A 20,816-nucleotide genomic window follows, 5' to 3' on the forward strand; every position below is an offset into this window, starting at 1 on the left:
TTTGTTAGTCAATTTTAGTCTGTTGATTTTAGTCTGTAATTAGATACATGTAGATTATCTTGTCCTAGAAGATTAAGTAAACCCTTGCTCACCAGAAAATGTCATACATCGATAGAATGAATGCTTCAATCTAGGTGAAATCTGTAAAGTTTTCATCTTTCATCTGTTCTTCTCTTGTGCAGCCAAACGTTTAGGGACCGGGGAGAAAATCCAATAACACAAAAAAAAGGCAAAGATTTTATAATATATAATATGCCATTTAGCAGACGCTTTTATCCAAAGCGACTTACAGTCATGTGTGCATACATTTTTACGTATGGGTGGTCCCGGGGATCGAACCCACTACCCTGGCGTTACAAGCGCCATGCTCTACCAATTGAGCTACAGAGGACCACATTTTCTGTGCAAAATGTCCAAATAATATCAGTTTGACCGGTTTGAACGGAATTAAATGCTGTGAAAACGACCCAACATGTTTCTGACAAGATTTCAGATCGGCTTGGATGCATATTTTTTGTGGTTGAAATACAATCAGCTTTTATGATGCTGATAAAGGTAGCACCTTTACAGACGGTCCCTAACAACGCATTAATTCTCTCAAGATGCTGAAATAAATCATATTTCACCACTCCTGTTCCTGTAAAAATGTACATTTGGTGTATCATTTTTCTGCAAGAACTGCTTAATTCCGCAGGAGTTAATATTATATTTGGCTATGTTTGGCTATGTGAGAGGTAATAGGCCAGTTATGGGCAAACATTAGACTACTGTTCTGGCCCTCCCTTCTCTTTTTTTTCAACTCTCCATTTTACAGCTTTTCTCTTATTGAATTAAACTCCGACATTGTCCTTTTTGCCTCAGTGGATCGACGTTAACTTTTTCTGCCCAAGTTCCCAAAAGCATTTGGTGATTGCCGTGTATTTGGTGCGCGTACAGTTAGGCCGGAAAGCTTAGGCTTACGCACTAATGGCAGATAAAAATAATGGGGGAAAAACTCAATGTAGCCTATAAATATGAATTGCACAATAATTATACATTCATGGATTTTTTATGCATCGCTTTCTCTTTATTCAACCCGCCCACCACCCACCCGCCCTTCATCCACATAATATTTCATAACCCTAAACCCAGATATAACCGCGGGGACTGCAGGTTATGAGTCAACCCGCGCACCACTAGTGTGTGTGTGTGTGTGTGTGTCTATGCCTGCCTGTGTGGAGGTTAGTTGTGGCTCCTGGGGGTCCCCGTGGATGCTCACCCACACCCTGTTCCACACACACTTTCCTAAACGCTGGCTAATTAGCTCCTCTAATTTTCTCTGTCTCCCCCTGGGCCTCCGCGGGCTCGCCACGGTAACAGAGAGAGGCCTGGACCCCTCACTCAGCCAATACAACATGGGGTCATCACAGGGGTACTGTGTGGCGGTGTTCCTATGCATCAGGAGCCCCTGGTCACACCTTGAACCCCTGAACCCCAGGCATAGGTCCTCTGAGACCACTTTGTTTCACCAGGAGAGAGGGAGGGGGTGGAGAGGAGGAGGGAGGGGAGAGGGAGAGATGTAGTGTTCTTGCCAGCAGGGAGTCTGTCTGTCTGTCTTACTGTGTTTGTATCTCTCTCTCCCTGTGTCTCTGTGTGTTGATGTGTTTGTATTTGTAGCTACCTGGGAGATGGCAGGTTCCACCTGGAGTCCATCATGATTGCCAACCCAGAGATACCTGCATACAGGTAAATAATAGCACACACATAATAACCATTTACCTCCTTACATTCGTTCGAATTGGCCTATAGGGATAGGGCTAAATTGAAATGTTTCTTACAGAAGAAATATGGAAAGCATATGCATAACCATGGTAGCAATCAAAAGGGAACAGTTTGGAGATTATGGGGAAATGATTAGACTAAAGGTGAGGACAAAATAATTAATCTGGCACAAGACTGAATCCAAACATTACACTGTTGTTTTTATGTGCATTTTACATTTACCGTACTTTTCGCCACATTTGTTGATAACGAAATTAGAAAATACTCTGGATACATTCAGTAACGTGATAAGAATATTAAAGGAACATTTGGGGTAGATGCAACATAATACAAAAAAGGGGTATGAGTGAGAGGTCTAACTGGTGTCTCCAAGTGGTCAAACACCTTTCCAGAGTGTGCACAGTTCCTACATAATTTCAATGTACTTTTATGACAAAGATAAGTCTTCAACTATAAGGTGCTATTTTGAGCTCTCCTTGCTGTGCCATTGAGGAACTAGAGAAAACAGACTGGAAATTGTATTTGGATGACAGCCCTGCATCCCTGCCTTTACACAATTACTGTTGTTTACGCAATCCAAAAACGGTCCATTATAAATTGCAATCTGGTCAGTTGGGCATGATTTGAAAGCGTGTTCTATTGCCAACATGGCTAGCTAAGTTACAAAATACGATCTTACAGGGTTAGGCTTTCACAAGGAAATTCAGAGAAGCAGATCATAATTTTGGTGCACATAGAATAGAGTCAAGAGTGCATTCAGGTGCGTATTCCCTGCCAAATGTCTTTACAATATGACAAACAGGCTCATTCTGTTCAGGACAACCCAGGGTATGAAGCCATGTCATCTTGTATCTGTACATCAAGCATTGTGAATATAAACGTTGACACTGTATATTGCATGAGTTTTATGATATGGAAGTATGAAGTGCACATCTGGACAAACAGGTGTTTGGCTTGTATGACATCATAGTGGTATTTATTATCATCCTCAAAGTCTCATCTTTCAAAATACACAGAGTCCTCTTTATTTACAGCATTTCCCTCTCAGACAACATAGAGTCCTCTTTATTTACAGCATTTCCCTCTCAGACAACATAGTCCTCTTTATTTACAGCATTTCCCTCTCAGACAACATAGAGTCCTCTTTATTTACAGCATTTCCCTCTCAGACAACATAGAGTCCTCTTTATTTACTGCATTTTCCTCTCAGACAACATAGAGTCCTCTTTATTTACTGCATTTTCCTCTCAGACAACATAGAGTCCTCTTTATTTACTGCATTTTCCTCTCAGACAACCAAAAATGTGCTAAAGTTGCCAAATTAGCCGGAGGGATGGGGGCAACTTCTTGTCGCGCACATTGTTCAAGTTCAGAACGTCTGTCAGTCAAAACCCATACTGCGCTGTGAAGCGGAGACCTTGAGCTCTGATATAATGTATTGCATGTTACTGTACAGCCACTGCGTTCCAATTTAGGCGGTTATCAACATTGTTCCCTCTAAGCTGCGTGCATGCACGGGCGCGCAGTAGCCCAGAGACTGCCGTGCAGAGCATAGAAGAAATATCAGCCCATGGAGAAAAGCACGAGATTGAACTTCACTAAACTTTCTAGAGTTTTCCCTGTTAACCCTATCAACATTTCCCTTTACTTTGGCAATTGTGTTCGAATCAATGCAATATTAGCCACTTTCAATGCGCAGCGGTCTAAGGCACTGCATCTCAGTGCTTGAGGCGTCACTACAGACCCGCTGGTTAGATTCCAGGCTGTATCACAACCGGCCGTGATTGGGAGTCCCATAGGGCGGCGCACAATGGGCCCAGCGTCGTCCGGGTTTGGCCGGTGTAGGCCGTCATTGTAAATAAGAATTTGTTCTTAACCGGCTCGTTTTAGTTAAATAAAGGTAAAAAAAAAAAAAAAAAATAGATAAAAACATACCGGAAATAAAAATGAACTATGCAAGAGATTATGTTGTAGGCAGATCGCGTCGGAGTAGGATTCTATTGCACACGACAACTCAGCCCGTACTCTACACAGACAGGTGTGGAATAACCAATCAAAGCTGCAGTAGGTCTATATGCAAATAGACCATTGCCATATATGGATCTGTGCCATTTACTTTGAACTGGACTGTGTTTACAGCTGTGGTCGTGAGTAGATGCGCTTGTTTTGAGATCAAAGCAAGAGCTGCATGTAGCCACGTGTGCACATTCTGTTCATATCCTTTGCTAGTTAGTGAGTTATTAACCCAGTAATAGATCATTTGTAGTCAGAAATAGGAGTGTGATTGCTTCCTACAAGAGCATAAAACATGTACATTTCTAGACATCTTTGGAAAGCCAGTCAGGTAAAGAGCTTTTTTTTGTCTTAAAGGGGCAGTGTTGTATTTTGAGACAGGCTTGAATAAGCTAAGTAGCCAATAGGCAGAGGGTAGCATAATTTGTCTGATTCTCTGTTATAATGGAATGGGAATAATAATGCATTTTATTTTGTAAAGTGGTTTCTTGCATCAAACAAAATAACATTTTCAGTCACCTCCTTGTCTGAAGGACAAGTGAATAGACAGGGAAATGCCCTGCATGTTTTTTTCAAAAGTCTCATGGAATGTGGGCCTAAATTGAACACCACATTGGCTGCTACTGTAGGCTGAATGAGAGAACAGCTATTTCCATGTGGAAATGCTATGGGATGCATTTTCTCCATTGTTTTTGATGGTAGGCCACTCTGGTAGGCCTACATTATGGTCAAATAGCCACAGTAGCCTACTTGGCCACTGTTAAAACTGTAACTTAAAGCGGGTACAGACTCAGTGTTCACAGTAAATGAGCGCTGGAATTTGAACAGAATTATCACAACGTTCAAGTTTGCGCTCAGCGTACCTGACATTTGCTTACTTCCGGAAACAATTAGAGGGAACATTGCTTATCAGTGTCCAAATTTGCTATTTTGAACCTGTTTACTGGTACAAGTGTAAAGAGATAATCAGGCACTGTGTGTACCGTTTACAGTATATTAGTATACAGTGTACTGCTGTGGATGAGTCTGACGTAGGTTGCAGAATGTCATTATTGTCAGTAATGTACAGGATTAATGTGACGTGGTTCACCTTGTTGGAGGTTGTCATTATGGTGTCATTGCCACTCAGCTGTATTGGTGTGAAACAGTATTTATATGAGATCTTGTTTGTGGTATACATGTATACATTACTACCCTCCTCTCAGTCTCTAATAAACAAAGTGATCATTTCATGTGGTGAGCTGAGCTGTCCTGGTAGAGAGAGAGAAATATTAGTTTCTCTAAAATGCCTATATTTTCTCTCAGATAACTGCCTTAATATTTTCTCTTCTTGCGTTTCTATCTTTGAGATTGATACCTGTTGTGAACTATACACACTAATGTGCATGTTTTGTGTGTTTGTGTATGATTGCAAATGACTGTGCTTTTGTGTGTACGTGTGTGTGCATACACTTGCACTCGTGTGCGTGGTCGTGTGTATGTGTGTGTTTAGGTACGACCCGTACAGTAAGATATTCTCCAGGGAGTACTATGACCATGAAGCCATGCGGTCCATCCGGCTCCAGGCCATCGAAAAGGCTCGCTCTGCCCAGAGATGGGGCCTGATTCTGGGCACACTGGGACGGCAGGGCAACCCTAAGGTCATGGAGGTATGAGCCTGCATCTCAGAGATCTCACACCTAGCCTGCTCCCCTCTACCCCTCTTTACCCCTCTCTCCTCCTCTCTACCGCTCTCTCCTCCTCTTTACCCCTCTCTCATCCTCTCTACCCCTCTCTCCTCCTCTCTACCCCTCTCTACTCCTCTCTCCTCGCTACCACTCTCCTCCTCTCACTTCCCCCTCACTACTCCTCTCTACCCCTCCTCACTACTCCTCTCTACCCCTCTCTCCTCCTCTCTACCCCTCTCTCCTCCTCTCTACCCCTCTCCTCCTCTCTACCCTCTACCCCCTCTCCTACTCTCTACCCCACCCCCTCTCCTCCTCTCTACCCTCTCTCCTCCTCTCTCCCCTCTCTCCTCCTCTCTACCCCTCTCTCCTCCTCTCTCCTCCTCTCTACCCCTCTCTACTCCTCTCTACCCCCTCTCCTCCTCTCTCTTCCTCTCTACCCCTCTCTACCCCTCACTCCTCCTTTCTACCCCTCTCGCCTCCACTCTCCTCTCTCTTCCTCTCCTCCTCTCTCTTCCTCTCTACCCCTCTCTACTCCTCTCTACCCCTCTTTCCTCCTCTCTACCCCTCTCTCCTCCTCTCTCCTCCTCCTCTCCTCTCTCCTCATCTCTACCCTCTCTCCTCCTCTCTACTCCTACCCTCTCTCCTCCTCTCTACTCCCCCCCTCTCTCCTCCTCTCTACCCATCCCTTTCTCTCTCCTCCTCTCTACCTCTCCTCCTCTCCTCTCTCACCCCACTCCCTTCTCCTCTCCTCCTCTCAACTCCTCTCTCCTCCTCCTCCTCCTCTCACTCCTCCCTCTCCTCTCTCCTCTCTCCCCCTACTCCTCTCTACTTCTCTACCTCTCTCCTCCTCTCTACTCTCCTCCTCTCTACCCTCCCTCTCTCCTCCTCCTCTCTACCCCACCATCTCTCCTCCTCCTCTCTACCCCTCTCTCCTCCTCTCTACCCATCTCTCTTCCTCTCTCTTCCTCTCTAACCCTCTCTCCTCCTCTCTACCCCTCATCCCTCCTCTCCTCTCTCTCTACTCCATCTCTCCTCCTTCTCTACCCCCTCTCCTCCTCTCTACCTCTCCCTTCTCCTCCTCCTCTCTATTCCTCCTCCTCTCTACCTCCCCCTCTCTCCTCCTCTCTATCCTTCTCCCTCCTCTCTCTCTCCCCTCTCTCCTCCTCTCTCATCCCCTCTCTCCTCCTCTCTACCCCATCCCCTCTCTTCCTCCTCTTACCCATCCCCTCCTCTCCCCTATCTCTCTCCTCCCTCCTCTACCCTCGTCCTCTTCGTCTCTCCCTCATCTCTCCACCCCATCTCCCTGTCCTGCTTGCTCTCTCTCCTCCTCTCTCCTGTCCATCCTTCCTCTCTCTCTCCTCCTCTCTACGCCCTCTCTCTCCTCTCTACCCCTCTCTACCTCCTTCTCTTCCTCACTCCTCTCTACCCCCTCTCCCTCCTCTCTACCCTCCTCTTCTCTCGCCCGTCTCCTCCTCTCTACCCCTCCCTCTCTCCTCCTCCCTCCTCTCTCCTCTCCCTGTACTCCCTCCTCCTCTCTACCCCCTCTCCTCCCTCTCTCCCTCTCCTCCTCTCTACCCCCTCCCCTCCGTCTCCTCCTCCTCTCTTCCCCTTCTGCCCTGTCTCCCCCTCCCTCTCCCTCTCTCCTCCCTGTCTCTCTCCTCCTCTCTACCCCCTCTCTCCCCTCTCTCCCTTCTCCTCCTCTCCCCTTCCCTGCCTCCTCTCTACTCTCTACCCTCACTCTCCCTCCTCTCTACCCCTCCCTCCCTCCTCCTCTCTACCCCCTCTGTCTCTCTCCTCCTCTCTACTCCCCATCCCTCTCCCTCCTCCTCTCTACCCCTCTCTCCCTCCTCTCTCCTCCTCCTCTACCCCCTCCTCTGTCTCTCTCCTCCTCTCTACCCCTCCCCTATCCCCTTTCTCCTCCTCTCTCCCCTCCTCCCCTCTCCCCTCCTCTCTACCCCATCCCCTCTCTCCTCCTCTCTACCCCATCCCCCTGTCTTCTCCTCCTCTCTCCTCCCCATCCTCCTGCTCTTCCTCTCCTCCTCTCTACCCCCATCTCCCTCTCTCCTCTCCTCCTCTCTACCCATCCTCTCTGCCTCTCTTCCTCCTCCTCTCTAGCCCCCCCTCCCCTCCTCCCTCCTCCTCTCTACCCCCTCCCCCTCTCTCCCTCTCTCCTCCTACTCCATCCCCTCTCCCCTCCTCTCTACCCCATCCCCCTCCTCCCTCCTCCTCTCTACCCCATCCCCCTATCTCCCTCCTCCTCTCTACCCCTCCCTCTCTCTCCTCCTCCTCTCTACTCCCATCCCTCTCCCTCCTCCTCTCTACCCTCTTCCCCCTCTCTCTCCTCTCTACCCCCCCCTTCTCCCTCCTCCTCTCTGCCTCTCTCTCCCTCCTCTCTACCCCCATCCCCTCTCTCCCCCTCCTCTCTACCCCATCCCCTTCTCCCCTCCTCTCTACCCCTCTCTCTCTCCCCTCTCCTCCTCTCTACCCTCCTCCCCTCCTCTTCCTCTCTCCTCTCTCTCTACCCCCATCTCTCCTCTCTCCCCTCCTCTCTACCCTCCCTGTCTCCTCCTCCCTCTCTACCCCCATCCCCCTGCCCTCCCTCTCTCTCTACCCCCATCCCCTGTCTCCTCCTCCTCTCTGCCCCCTCCCCCTCTCTCCCTCCTCCTTTCTCTACCCCTTCCCTACTCCCTCTCTCCTCCTCCTCTCTACCCCCTCCCCCTCTCCTCTCCTCCTCTCTACCCATCCCTCCTCCCCCTCTCCTCCTCTCTTACCCCTTCTCCCCTGTCCTCCTCTCCTCCTCTCTACCCTTTTTTCTTCCCCTTTCCCTCCTCCTCTCTACCCCTTTCCCTCTCTCTCCTCCTCTCTACCCCATCCCTCTCTCTCCCTCCTCCTCTCTACTCCCTATCCTCTTCTCCTCTCTCCCTCTCTACCCTTCCCCCTGTCTCCCTTTCCCCTCTCTCCCCTCCCCTGTCTCCTCTCCTCTCTCTACCCCATACCTCTCTCCTCCTCTCTACCCCCTCCTGTCTCCTCCCCCTCTACCCTCCTCTCTCCTCTCCTCTCTACCCCCATCCCCCTCTCTCCCTCCTCCTCTCTACCCCTCCCCTGTCTCCTCCTCTCCCCTCTCTCCCTATCCTCCTCTCCCCTCCCCTCCTCCTCCTCTCTACCTCCTTCTCTCCCTTTTTCCTGTCTCCTCCCCTCTCTGCCCCATCCCCTCTCTCCCTCTTCCTCTCTACCCCCTCCTTCCCCTGTCTCCCTTCCTCTCTACCCCATCCCCTCTGTCTCCCTCCTCCCTCTCTACCCCCATCCCCTCTCTCTCCCTCCTCCTCTCTACCCCATCCCCCTGCCCCTCTCTCCTCTCTACCCTCCCCTGTCTCCCTCCTCCTCTCTACCCCATCCCCTGTCTCCTCTCCTCTCTACCCCCATCCCCTCCTCTCCCTCTCTCCTCCTACCCCATCCCCGTCTCCCTCCTCCTCTCTACCCCATCCCCTCTCTCTCCCTCCTCCTCTCTACCCCATCCCCTCTCTCCCTCCTCTCTCTACCCCATCCTCCCTGCTCTCCCTCCTCCTCTCTACCCCCTCCCCCTGTCCTCCTCCTCTCTACTCCCATCCCCCCTGTCTCCCCTCTCTCTACCATCCCCTGTCTCCTCCTCCTCTCTACCCCATCCCCCTGTCTCCCTCTCTCTCTCTACTCCCCCATCCCCCTTCTCCCTCTCTCTCTACCCCCATCCCCCTGTCTCCTCCTCCTCTCTACCCCACCCCTCTCCCTCCTCCTCTCTACCCTCCCCGTCTCCCTCCTCTCTCTCTACCCCTCCCCTCTCTCCCTCCTCCTCTCTACCCCCATCCCTCCCTGCTCTCCTCCTCCTCTCTACCCCCATCCCCCTTCTCCTCCTCCTCTCTACCCCCTCCCCCGTCTCCTCCTCCTCTCTACCCCATCCCCCTGTCTCCCTCCTCCTCTCTACCCCATCTTCCCTGTCTCCCTCTCCTCTCTACCCCCTCTCTCCTCCTCCTCTCTACCCCTCCCCCTCCTCTCTACCCCCCCCCTCCCCTCCTCTCTACCCATCCCCCTGCTCTCCCTCCCTCTCTACCCCCATCCCCCTGTCTCCCTCCCCTCTCTACCCCCATCTCCCCTGTTCCTCCTCCTCTCTACCCCCCCCCTGTCTCCCTCCTCCTCTCTACCCCTCCCCTTCTCCCTCCTCCTCTCTACCCATCCCCCTTCTCCCTCCTCTCTACCCCCATCCCCCTGCTCCCTCCTCTCTCTACCCCTCCCCTTCTCCTCCTCCTCTCTACCCCATCCCCCTTCCTCCTCCTTCTCGCCCTCATCCTCCCTGTCTCCCTCCTCCTCTCTACCCCATCCCCCTGTCTCCCTCCTCCTCTCTCCCCCCATCCCCCTTCTCCTCTCCTCTCTACATCCCCTACTCCCTCCTCCTCTCTACCCCCTCCCCCTGTCTCCCTCCTCCTCTCTACCCCATCCCCCTGTCTCCCTCCTCCTCTCTACCCCTCCTTCTCCCTCCTCCTCTCTACCCCATCCTCCTCCCTCCTCTCTACCCTCCATCCCCTGTCTCCTCCTCCTCTCTACCCCATCCCCCTGTCTCCCCCTCCTCCTCTCTACCCCCATCCCCCTCTCTCCTCCTCCTCTCTACCCCTCCCCCTCCTCCTCTCCTCCTCTCTACCCCTCCCCCTGTCTCCCTCCTCCTCTCTACCCCCTTCCCCCTGTCTCTCCTCCTCTCTACCCATCCCCCTGTCTCCCTCCTCCTCTCTACCCCATCCCCCTGCCTCCCTCCTCCTCTCTACCCCATCCCCCCTGTCTCCCTCCTCCTCTCTACCCCATCCCCCTGTCTCCCTCCTCCTCTCTACCCCATCCCCCTGTCTCCCTCCTCCTCTCTACCCCCTCCCTCCCTCTCTCCCTCCTCCTCTCTACCTCATCCCCCCTCTCCCTCTCCTCCTCTCTACCCCCATCCCCTGCTCTCCTCCTCCTCTCTACCCCCATCCCCCTGCCTCCCTCCTCCTCCCTACCCCATCCCTCCCTCTCTCCCTCCTCCTCTCTCCTACCCTCCCCTGTCTCCTCCTCTCTCTACTCCCTTCTCCCTCTCCTCCTCTCTACCCCCCGCCCCCTCCTCCTCCTCTCTACCCCCTCGTCCTGTCTCCCTCCTCCTCTCTACTCCTCTCCTCCTCCTCTCTCCTCCCCTCTCTTCCTCTCTGCCCCCCCCCTGCTCTCCCTCCTCCTCTCTACCCCATCCCCTTCTCCCCTCCTCTCTACCCCAATCCCCCTGTCTCCTCCTCCTCTCTACCACCCCTGTCTCCCTCCTCCTCTCTACCCCCTCCCCCTGTCTCCCTCTCCTCTCTACCCCCATCCCCCTGTCTCCCTCCTCCTCTCTACCCCATCCCCCTGTCTCCCTCCTCCTCTCTACCCCCCTCTCCCTCCTCCTCTCTACCCCCATCTCCCTTCTCCTCCTCCTCTCTACCCCTCCCCTCTCCCTCCTCTCTACCCTCTCTCTCCTCCTCTCCTCCCTACCCCCCTCCCTCCCCTTCTCCCTCCTCCTCTCTACCCCTCCCTCTCTCCCTCCTCCTCTCTCCCCCCCCCCTCTCCTCCTCCTCTCTCCCTCCCCCTGTCTCCTCTCCTCCTCTCTACCCCCTTCTCCCTCCTCCTCTCTACCCCATCCCCCTGTCTCCTCCTCCTCTCTACCTCCCTCTCCCTCCTCCTCTCTCCCCATCCCCCTGTCTCCCTCCTCCTCTCTACCCCATCCCCCTCTCTCCCCCCTCCTCTCTACCCCATCCCCCTGTCTCCCTCCTCCTCTCTACCCCATCCCCTGTCTCCCTCCTCCTCTCTACCCCATCCCCCTGTCTCCCTCCTCCTCTCTACCCCATCCCCCTGTCTCTCCTCCTCCCTACCCCATCCCCCTCTCTCCCTCCTCCTCTCTACCCCCTCTCTCCTCCTCTCTCCCTCCTCCCTCTCTCTACACTCTCTCTCTCCTCTCTGCTCCCTACCCCTCTCTCCTCCTCTCTACCTCCCCCTCTCCTCCTCTCTACCCTCTCTCCCCCTCTCTCTCTCTCCTCCTCTCTACCCCTCCTCTCTCCTCCTCTCTACCCCTCCTCCTCCTCTCTACTCCCCCTTCTCCCTCCTCCTCTCTACCCCTCTCCTCTCTCCCCCCCTCTCTACTCCTCTCTACCTCCCTATCTCCCTCCTCCTCTCTACCTCCCTCCTTCTCTCCTCCTCTCTACTCCCCCTCCTCCTCTCTACCTCCCCCTGTCTCCTCTCCTCCTCTCTACCCTCTCTCCCTCCTCTCTATCCCTGTCTCCCTCCTCCTCTCTACTCCCCTCTCTCCCTCCTCCTCTCTACCCTCCCCTCTCTCCCTCCTCCCTCTCTCTCCCCTATCCCTCTCCTCCTCCTCTCTTCCCTCTATCTCCTCTCCTCCTCTCTACCTCCTCCTCTCTCCTCCTCCTCTCTACCCCCTCTCCCTCCTCCTCTCTACCTCTCCCTCCTCCTCTCTACTCCTCCCTCCTCCTCTCTACCCCTCCCCTGTCTCTCTCCTCCTCTCTACCCATCCCCTCTCCTCCTCCTCTCTACCTCTCCCTCCTCCTCTCTAACCCTCCCTCTCCCTCCTCCTCTCTACCTCTCTCCTCCTCTCTACCTCCCCTCTCTCCCTCCTCTCCTCTCTCCCCTCTCTCTTCCTCTCTAATCCCCCTGTCTCCTCTCCTCCTCTCTACCCCCCTCCCCTTCTCCTCTCCTCCTCTCTACCCCTCCCTTCCCTCTCTCCTCCCCTCTCTCCCCCTGCCTTCTCCCTCCTCCTCTCTCCTCCTCTCTACCCCCCCCTCTCTCTCCTCCTCTCTACCTCTCTCTCCTCCTCTCTACCCCTCTCCTCCTCTCTTCCTCTCTCTCCTCCTCTCTACCCCTCTCTCCTCCTCTCTTCCCCTCTCTCCTCCTCTCTACCCCTCTCCTCTCTCTCCTCCTCTCTACCCCTCTCTCATCCTCTCTACCCCTCTCCTCCTCTCCTCCTCTCTACCCTCCCCTGTCTCTCCTCCTTCTACCCCCTCGTCTCCTCTCTCTCTCTCTAACCCTCTCCTCCTCCTCTCTAAATCCCTCTCTCTCCTCCTCTCTACTCCTTTCTATCCCTCTCCACCTCTCTACCTCTCTCTCTTCCTCTCTACCTCTCTCTCCTTTCTACCTCTCTCTCCTCCTCTCTACCCCTCTCTCCTCCTCCTCTCTACTCCTCTCTACCCCTCTCTCCTCCTTTTTACCCCCTCGCCTCCTCTCTCCTCCTCTCTACCCCCATCCCGTCTCTCCTCCTCTCTCCTCCTCTCTCCTCCTCTCTACCCTCTCTCCCTCTCTCCTCCTCTCTCCCCTTCTCCCTCTCTCCTCCTCTCTCTACCCCTCTCTCCTCTCTACCCTCTCCTCCTCTCTACCCCTCTCTCCTCCTCTCTTCCTCTCTAACCCCCTCTCCTCCTCTCTACCCTCTCTCCTCCTCTCTACCTCTCTCTCTCAACCTCTCTCTTCCTCTCCTCCTCCCTACTCCTCTCTCCTCCTCTCTACCTTCCCCTTCTCTCCTCCTCTCTACCCTCTCCCCTCTCCCTCCTCCTCTCTACCCTCTCTCTCCTCCTCCTCTCTACCCATCCCCTCTCCTCCTCCTCTCTACTCCTTCTCTCTCCTCTCTCCTCTCTACTCTCCCCCTCTCTCTCCTCCTCTCTACCCTCCCCTCTCTCTCCTCCTCTCTACCCTCTCTTTCCTCTCCCGCTCCTTCCTCTCTACTCCTCTCCCCTCCCTCTCTCCTCCTCTCTACCCCTCTCTACTCCTCTCTACTCCTCTCTCCTCCTCTCTACCCCTCTCTCCTCCTTTTTACCCCTCTCTCCTCCTCTCTACCCCTCTCCTCCTCTCTACCCCTCTAGACCTCTCTCCTCCTCTCTACCCCTCTACCCCTCTCTCCTCCTCTCTCTACCCTCTCTACCCCTCTCTCCTCCTCTCTACCCCCTCTCTTCTCTCTCCTCCCTCCTACCCTCTCTCCCTCTCTCTCCTCTCTACCCCTCTCTCCTCCTCTCTCCTTCTCTCTCCTCCTCTCTACCCCCTCCTCCTCCTCTCTCCCCTCTCTCTCCTCTCTCCTCTCTTTCCCCCTCTCCTCCTCCTCTCTACCCCTCCCCTCTCTCCTCCTCTCTCTCTCTCCTCTCTACCCTCTCTCCTCCTCTCTCTACCCCTCTCCTCCTCTCTCTTCCTCTCTCCTCCCTCCTCCTCCCCTCTCTCCTCCTCTCTTCCCCTCTCCTCTCCTCTCTACCCATCTCTCTCCTCCTCTCTCTTCCCTCTCTAACCTCTCTCCTCCTCTCATCCCCTTCTCTCCTTTCTACCCCTCCCTCCCTCTCTCCTCCTCTCTCCCCCATCTCCTCTCTCCCTCCTCCTCTCTACCCTCCCCTCTCTCCTCCTCCTCTCTTCTCCTCTCTCTCCTCCTCTCTACCCCATCCCCTCTCTCCCTCTCCTCTCTACATCCTTCTCCTCCTCTCTACCCTCTCTCCCTTCCTCCTCTCTACCCCTCCTCTCTCTCTCCTCCTCTCTACCCCTTCCCCTCTCTCCCTCCTCCTCTCTACCCCTCCCCCTTCTCTCCTCCTCTCTACCCCTCATCCCTCCTCTCTCTCCTCCTCTCTACCCCATCCCCTCTCCTCTCCTCTCTACCCCCTCCCCCTTCTCTCTCCTCCTCTCTACCCCTCTCCTCTCTCCTCCTCCTCCTACCCCTTCCTCTCTCCTCCTCTCTACCCTCTCCTCCCTCTCCTCCTCCTCTCTACCCTCTCCTACTCTCTCCCCTCTCCTCTCTCTACCCCTCCCTTCTCTCCTCCTCTCTACCCTCCCCTCTCCTCCTCTCTACCCTCCCTCTTCTCTCCTCTCTACTATCTCCTCTCTCCTCCTCTCTCCTCTCCCTCTCCTCTCTACTCCTCTCCTCCTCCTCTCTACCCCCTCTCCCTCCTCTCTACCCTCTTCCTCCTCTCTCCTCCCTTCTACCCTTCTCACCTCCTCTCTCCTCCTCTCTCCTCCTCTCTACCCTCCTCTCTACCCCCTCTCCTCCTTTCTCCTCCTCTCTACCCATCTCTCCTACTATCTACTCCTGTCTACCCCCCTCCCTCTCCTCCTCTCTCTACCCCCCTCTCTCCTCCTCTCTCTACTCCTCTCCCTCCTCTCCCTCCTCCTCTCTACCCCCTCTCCTCCTCTCTCTCCTCCTCTCTACCCCCTCTCCCTTCTCTCTCTCCTCCTCTCTACCCCCTCTCCTCCTCTCTCTCCTCCTCTCTAATGTCTCCTCTCCTCTACCTCCCTCTCTCCTCACTTCTCCTCTCATCCCCCCTCTCCTCACTACTCCTCTCTACCCCTCTCTCCTCCTCACTACTCCTCTCTACCCCTCCTCACTACTTCGCTCTACTCCTCTTGCGTCCTACTCTATCCTCCTCTCGCCTCCTCCTCTATCCTCCTCTCTACCCCCTCTCCTCCTCTCTCCTCCTCTCTACCCCCTCTCCTCCTCTCTCCTCCTCTCTACCCCTCTCCCTCTCTCTCTCCTCCTCTCTACCCCTCTCTCCTCCTCTCTACTCCTCTCTCTTCGTCTCTACCCCTCTCTACTCCTCTCTCCTCCTCTCGCCTCCTCTCTCCTCCTCTCTCTTCCTCTCTCTTCCTCTCTAACCCTCTCTCTTCCTCTCTAACCCTCTCTACTCCTTTCTATCCCTCTCCACCTCTCTACCTCTCTCTCTTCCTCTCTACCTCTCTCTCCTTTCTACCTCTCTCTCCTTTCTACCTCTCTCTCCTCCTCTCTACCCTCTCTCCTCCTCTCTACCCCTCTCTCTTCTCCCTCTCTCCTCTCTACTCCTCCCTCTCTCTCCTCTCTCTCCTCTCTACCCCTCACTACCCCTCTCTCTTCCTCTCTACCCCTCTCTTTTCCTCTCTACCCCTCTCTTTTCCTCTCTACCCCTCTACCCCTCTCTCCTCCTCTCTTCCTCTCTAACCCTCTCTCCTCCTTTCTACCCCCTCTCCTCCTCTCAACTCCTTTCTACCCCTCTCTACTCCTTTCTACCCCTCTCTACTCCTTTCTACTCATATCTCCTCCTCCTCTCTACCCCTCTCTCCTCTTCTCTCCTCCTCTCTACCCCTCTCTCCTCCTCTCTACTCCTCTCTCCTCCTCTCTACCCCTCTCTACCCCTCTCTCTTCCTCTCTACCCTCTCTACCCCTCTCTCTTCCTCTCTACTCCACTTTAATCCTCTCTCCTCCTTTCTACTCCTCTCTCCTACCTCCTCTACTCCTCTCTCCTACCTCCTCTACACCCCTCTATCCTCCTCTCTCTTCCTCTCTACCCCTCTCTACTCCTCTCTACCCCTCTCTCCTCCTCTATCCTCCTCTCTACCCCTCTCTCCTCCTCACTACTCCTCTCTACCCCTCCTCACTACCCTTCTCTCCTCCTCACTACCTTCTCCCTCTGTACTCCTCTCTCCTCTACCTCCTCACTCCTCTCTCTACCCTCCTCACTCCTCCTCTCTCCCCCCTCTCTCCTCCTCTATCCTCCTCTCTACCCCTCTCTCCTCCTCACTACTCCCTCTCTCCCTCTCTCCTCCTCTCCTCCTCTCTACCCCCTCCTCTCTCTCTACCCCCTCTCCTTCTCTCTACTCCTCTCTACCCCCTCTCTCCTCTCTACCCCTCTCTACCCCTCTTTCCTCATATCTCCTCCTCCTCTCTCCTCCTCTCTGCTACTCTCTCCTACCTCCTCTCTACCCCCTCTCCTCTCTACTCGTCTCTACTCCTCTCTCCTCCTCTCGCCTACTCCTCTCGCCTCCTTTCTACCCTCTCGCTTCCACTCTCCTCCTCTCTACCCCTCCTCTCCTCTCTCTTCCTCTCTCCTCCTCTCTCCTCCTCCTCCTCTCTACTCCTCTCTCCTACTCCTCTCTCCTCCTCCTCTCTCCTCTTCTCTCCTCCTCTCTCGTCTCCTCCTCTCGCCTCTTCTCTCCTCCTCCTCTCGCCTCTTCTCTCCTCTTCTCTCCTCTCTCCTCCTCCTCTCGCCTCTTCTCTCCTCTTCTCCACTCCTCCTCTCTCCTCTTCTCTCCTCCTCCTCTCTCCTCTTCTCTCCTCCTCCTCTCTCCTCATCTCTCCTCCTCTCTCCTCATCTCTCCTCCTCTCTCCTCATCTCTCCTCCTCTCAGCACTCTTCCCTTTGTTCTCTCCTCCGTTTGATCTGCCCGCTTTTTGTTTTCCTCTCATGCATTGTGTTTGACTTTGTTTGGAATTCTTCCTCCATGTCCTCGCCTCATCCTTTTCTCTAATTGGTATTCTGGGAGGAAGAGACAGAGAGAGGGGAGAGAGACTGAGAGAAGCATAGCGTTCTCTGGCATCTCTCCTCTCCTCTTGCTGTCAGATGATATTTTAAAACCGAACCCAGGTTTCTCTTGTCATTTCCCCCAATTTTCAAACCTGTATGAAAACATCTCGTCTTATCCACATACAGTAGCCAGACAGAGAGATTACGTTATTCCAAGAGAAAGTCTCTCTACTTTCTTACAGTAGCTGAGTTAGCATGGATTTGAATCTGTCCCGCTGTTCTACCCCTCTTTGGCCAGTGTGTAGATGAAGTGGTTGAGTTGTGATAGGCCTTTGTCTGGACAGGACTGGATCATCTCAGAGAACAACCCAGGCTGTCATAGTAAAGGGTGAGAACTAACCCACTAGAGAACAGAGAATCTCAGTGTGGCTGGCTGCAGAGGTTTATCTCTCTCTATACTAACTGTTAGGGGATCTTTTTGAAGCCAACGTTCTGACGGGGGAAAACATCCACTCACCTTTTACTGCGCTGCATGTGTGTCTTGACTCTCTGTGGTAACACTTTTTGGTCCAGCGGGCCCTCTTCAAAAACATTCACCAACACAGAAGGAAGCTCAGTCCCTGAACTGGCTCAACGCTTTTATCTAGTGATGTTATTGGGTGGTGATGTGTTTTATCTAGTGATGTTATTGGGTGGTTTTCTGGGCCAGTGTTGCTGGGCTCCATCATTGAGAGCCAGTTGGGTTAATTAGCCATATTTTAATTATTAGCTGGTTAACTAACTAAGAAACACTAGACTTGGGAGCTCTAAAGGACCTGTGAAGGACCCTCCACTGGATCAGCAGAACGTCTAATGAAAGGGAGAACAAGTGGGAGTGTGCGCAGTATAGGCAGGCAACACAGTATAGGCAGGCAACACAGTATAGGCAGGCAACACAGTATAGGCAGGCAACACAGTATAGGCAGGCAACACGTGTGTAGCAGTATAGGCAGGCAACAGTATAGGCAGGCAACACGTGTGTAGCAGTATAGGCAGGCAACACAGCCAGGTCCCTTGTGAGTCCAAGACCTGCACAAACACGCAACCGTGTTCTTCGTGTGGGCTCGGCACAAAACTTATGTGACCATCCTCACCCTCTCTCTGTCCTCCTACTCTCATCACTCCCTCATTCTTTGTATTTCTCTCTCTCCCTCTCTCTCTCTCTTTCTCTCTCCATCATAGCACCTGGAATCCAAGCTCGAGTCTCTTGGCAAGTCCTTCACTCGAGTGCTGCTGTCTGAGATTTTCCCCAGCAAGCTGGACCTGATGGCAGAAGTGGATGCGTGAGTCTACAGCACACTCACTCACTCACTCACTCACTCACTCACTCACTCACTCACTCACTCACTCACTCACTCACTCACTCACTCACTCACTCAAACACACACACACACACACGGTGAAAGGCTCTCTGTCATCCAGCTCTGTTATCCAGCGAGGCACAGTCATAAATGTCTTCAAAAGTTTCTAAAGTGAAATGTCAACCGCTCGTGCTTCAAGCTCCAGCTGCTTTGATTTCTGTGAGTGGCTGGCAGAAAGAAGAAAGGGAGGAGTTAGTGAGACGCTGGTGTGTAGAAGAGCTCTCTGAGACACAAATACACACATTCTCCACAGTCCACACTCTCAGCAGATTGGCCTCTCACTGCGGAGGAATGAGTACTGCGATGTGTGAGGGAGGAGTGGGTGAAGGAGGGACAGAAAGTCTGATAGAGATGGCGAGAAAGGAGGAGGGAGAGAGATCAGGGGATGCAGAGGTAGTTGAGGAGGTTGTGTGATAAAATGAGGTGTTTGCTGCTTTTTTGGCTCTGATCTCACCACTCCGAGGCAGCTACACACAACAGTGAATTAATAAGCCCAGCACGACTCAAACCGGCAAAATATTCACACCCCTCATCTAAGGCGATTCACAGACACCTGTTTAGACAGCTCAGTGGCCGCAGATTAAGTGCTCAGAGAGGGAAGGAAAATAAGTGCTTTTGAAATGTTATGCAGAGAGCTGCCAGAGTGGGGTCGCTCAGTCAGTAGTTAGTAGAGTGGTGTGACAGGGCTGAGTGGCATCATGGGTCTGACAGAGGTCACAGGGCAAACACAAAGTTCATGATATCACAGGGTTGACGTAACAGGGATGACTCAACAGGGCTCGCAGTCAGTACAAAGTCATCATCCCATTCGTTTCAGCCCTATGACACCAAAGGCAGTGATGAGGTTACAGGAATGATGTTACATTACATCAATGACATTAAAGGAATTATGTGGTACAGGGAAGACGTGACAGGAATGGCGTGACGGCTGACATTACAGGGCTATCTCAGTGCTACAGGGCTCTCAGCAGGACCCCAGATAATTAAACTGGTCCTGAGGTGGCTCTGCAGAGGTGTTAGAGGGCCAGTAATGGCCTGATCAAAAATAACCATTTCAGACATAAGATGTGGTATATTACCTGTAAAGAATATAAGCGAATGTTTTTATGACCCCCTTTCAAACATCCCCTTATTTACCACTTTCTTGCAACTGTCAAATTGGGAGGGGCACGTTGTTAAACCATAATTTGCATTGCAAATTAGAGAGGTGTTAAACAATGGAAGTGTTAATGATTTGACTTGCAAAAATGCAGAGAACCATTTACACAGACCTGACACCTGTGTTTTGGTTACAGGGCCTGTGGAAATGCAGGAATAATGACTAACTCTTTAGGTGGCTTTTGCTTTACCATGTTGTTTTTTTAACCCCCTACCCCTTTCAGATGTACCAAAAAGCAGGTGGGTGCATTAGTGGGGTCTTTGTCTGTTTTTTATTTATTTATTTTATTTATTTCACCTTTTATTTAACCTGGTAAGCCTGTTGAGAACAAGTTCTCATTTACAACTGCGACCTGGCCAAGATAAAGCAAAGCAGTGCGATTAAAAACAACAACAGAGTTACATATGGAATAAACAAAACGTACAGTCAATAACACAATAGAAAATCTATATACAGTGTGTGCAAATGTAGTAAGTTATGGAGGTAAGGAAATAAATAGGCCATAGTGCAAAATAATTACAATTTAGTATTAACACTGGAGTGATAGATGTGCAGAGGATGATGTGCAAATAGAGATACTGGGGTGCAAATGAGCAAAATAAATAACAATATGGGGATGAGGAAGTTGGGTGGGCTAATTACAGATGGGATGTGTACAGGTGCAGTGATCGGTAAGCTGCTCTGACAACTGATGTATAAAGTTAGTGAGGGAGATAAGAGTCTCCAGCTTCAGAGATTTTTGCAGTTCGTTCCAGTCATTGGCAGCAGAGAACTGGAAGGAATGGCGGCCAAAGGAGGTGTTGGCTTTGGGGATGACCAGTGAGATATACCTGCTGGAGCGCAGACTACGGGTGGGTGTTGCTATGGTGACCAATGAGCTAAGATAAGGCGGGGATTTGCCTAGAAGGGATTTATAGATGACCTGGAGCCAGTGGGTTTGGCGACGAATATGTAGTGAGGGCCAGCCAACGAGAGCGTACATGTCACAATGGTGGGTAGTATATGGGGCTTTGGTGACAAAATGGATGGCACTGTGATAGACTACATCCAATTTTCTGAGTAGAGTGTTGGAAGCTATTTTGTAAATGACATCGCCGAAGTCAAGGATCGGTAGGATAGTCAGTTTTACGAGGGCATGTTTAGCAGCATGAGTGAAGGAGAATTTGTTGCAAAATTGGAAACCAATTCTAGATTTAACTTTGGATTGGAGATGCTTAATGTGAGTCTGGAAGGAGAGTTTACGGTCTAACCAGACACCTAGGTATTTGTAGTTGTCCACATATTCTAAGTCAGACCCGCCGAGAGTAGTGATTCTAGTCGGGCGGGCGGGTGCAAGCAGCATTCGATTGAAGAGCATGCATTTAGTTTTACTAGCGTTTAAGCGCAGTTGGAGGTCACGGAAGGAGTGTTGTATGGCATTGAAGCTCGTTTTGAGGTTTGTTAACACAGTGTCCAATGAAGGGCCAGATGTATACAAAATGGTGTCGTCTGCGTAGAGGTGGATCTGAGAGTCACCAGCAGCAAGAGCGACATCATTGATATACACAGAGAAT

General features: G+C 52.5%; 1 protein-coding gene across 3 annotated transcripts in view; it reads left to right on the forward strand.

The window, feature by feature from the left end:
* The window catches only part of LOC121567974 (2-(3-amino-3-carboxypropyl)histidine synthase subunit 1), a 101,159-nt gene that overhangs the window by 66,364 nt on the left and 13,979 nt on the right, over positions 1 to 20,816 (forward strand). For 2 of the 3 annotated variants that reach the window (XM_041878402.2, XM_041878403.2), the window contains exons 7-9: positions 1,657 to 1,725; positions 5,267 to 5,423; positions 17,926 to 18,026. In XM_041878402.2, coding sequence (XP_041734336.2) covers positions 1,657 to 1,725; positions 5,267 to 5,423; positions 17,926 to 18,026 — 327 coding nt within the window. The remainder of the gene's footprint in view (positions 1 to 1,656; positions 1,726 to 5,266; positions 5,424 to 17,925; positions 18,027 to 20,816) is intronic. The other variant, XM_041878404.2, reaches the window with a different exon arrangement.

This window comes from Coregonus clupeaformis, chromosome 6, assembly GCF_020615455.1.
Source record: "Coregonus clupeaformis isolate EN_2021a chromosome 6, ASM2061545v1, whole genome shotgun sequence".
Lineage (NCBI taxonomy): Eukaryota > Metazoa > Chordata > Actinopteri > Salmoniformes > Salmonidae > Coregonus > Coregonus clupeaformis.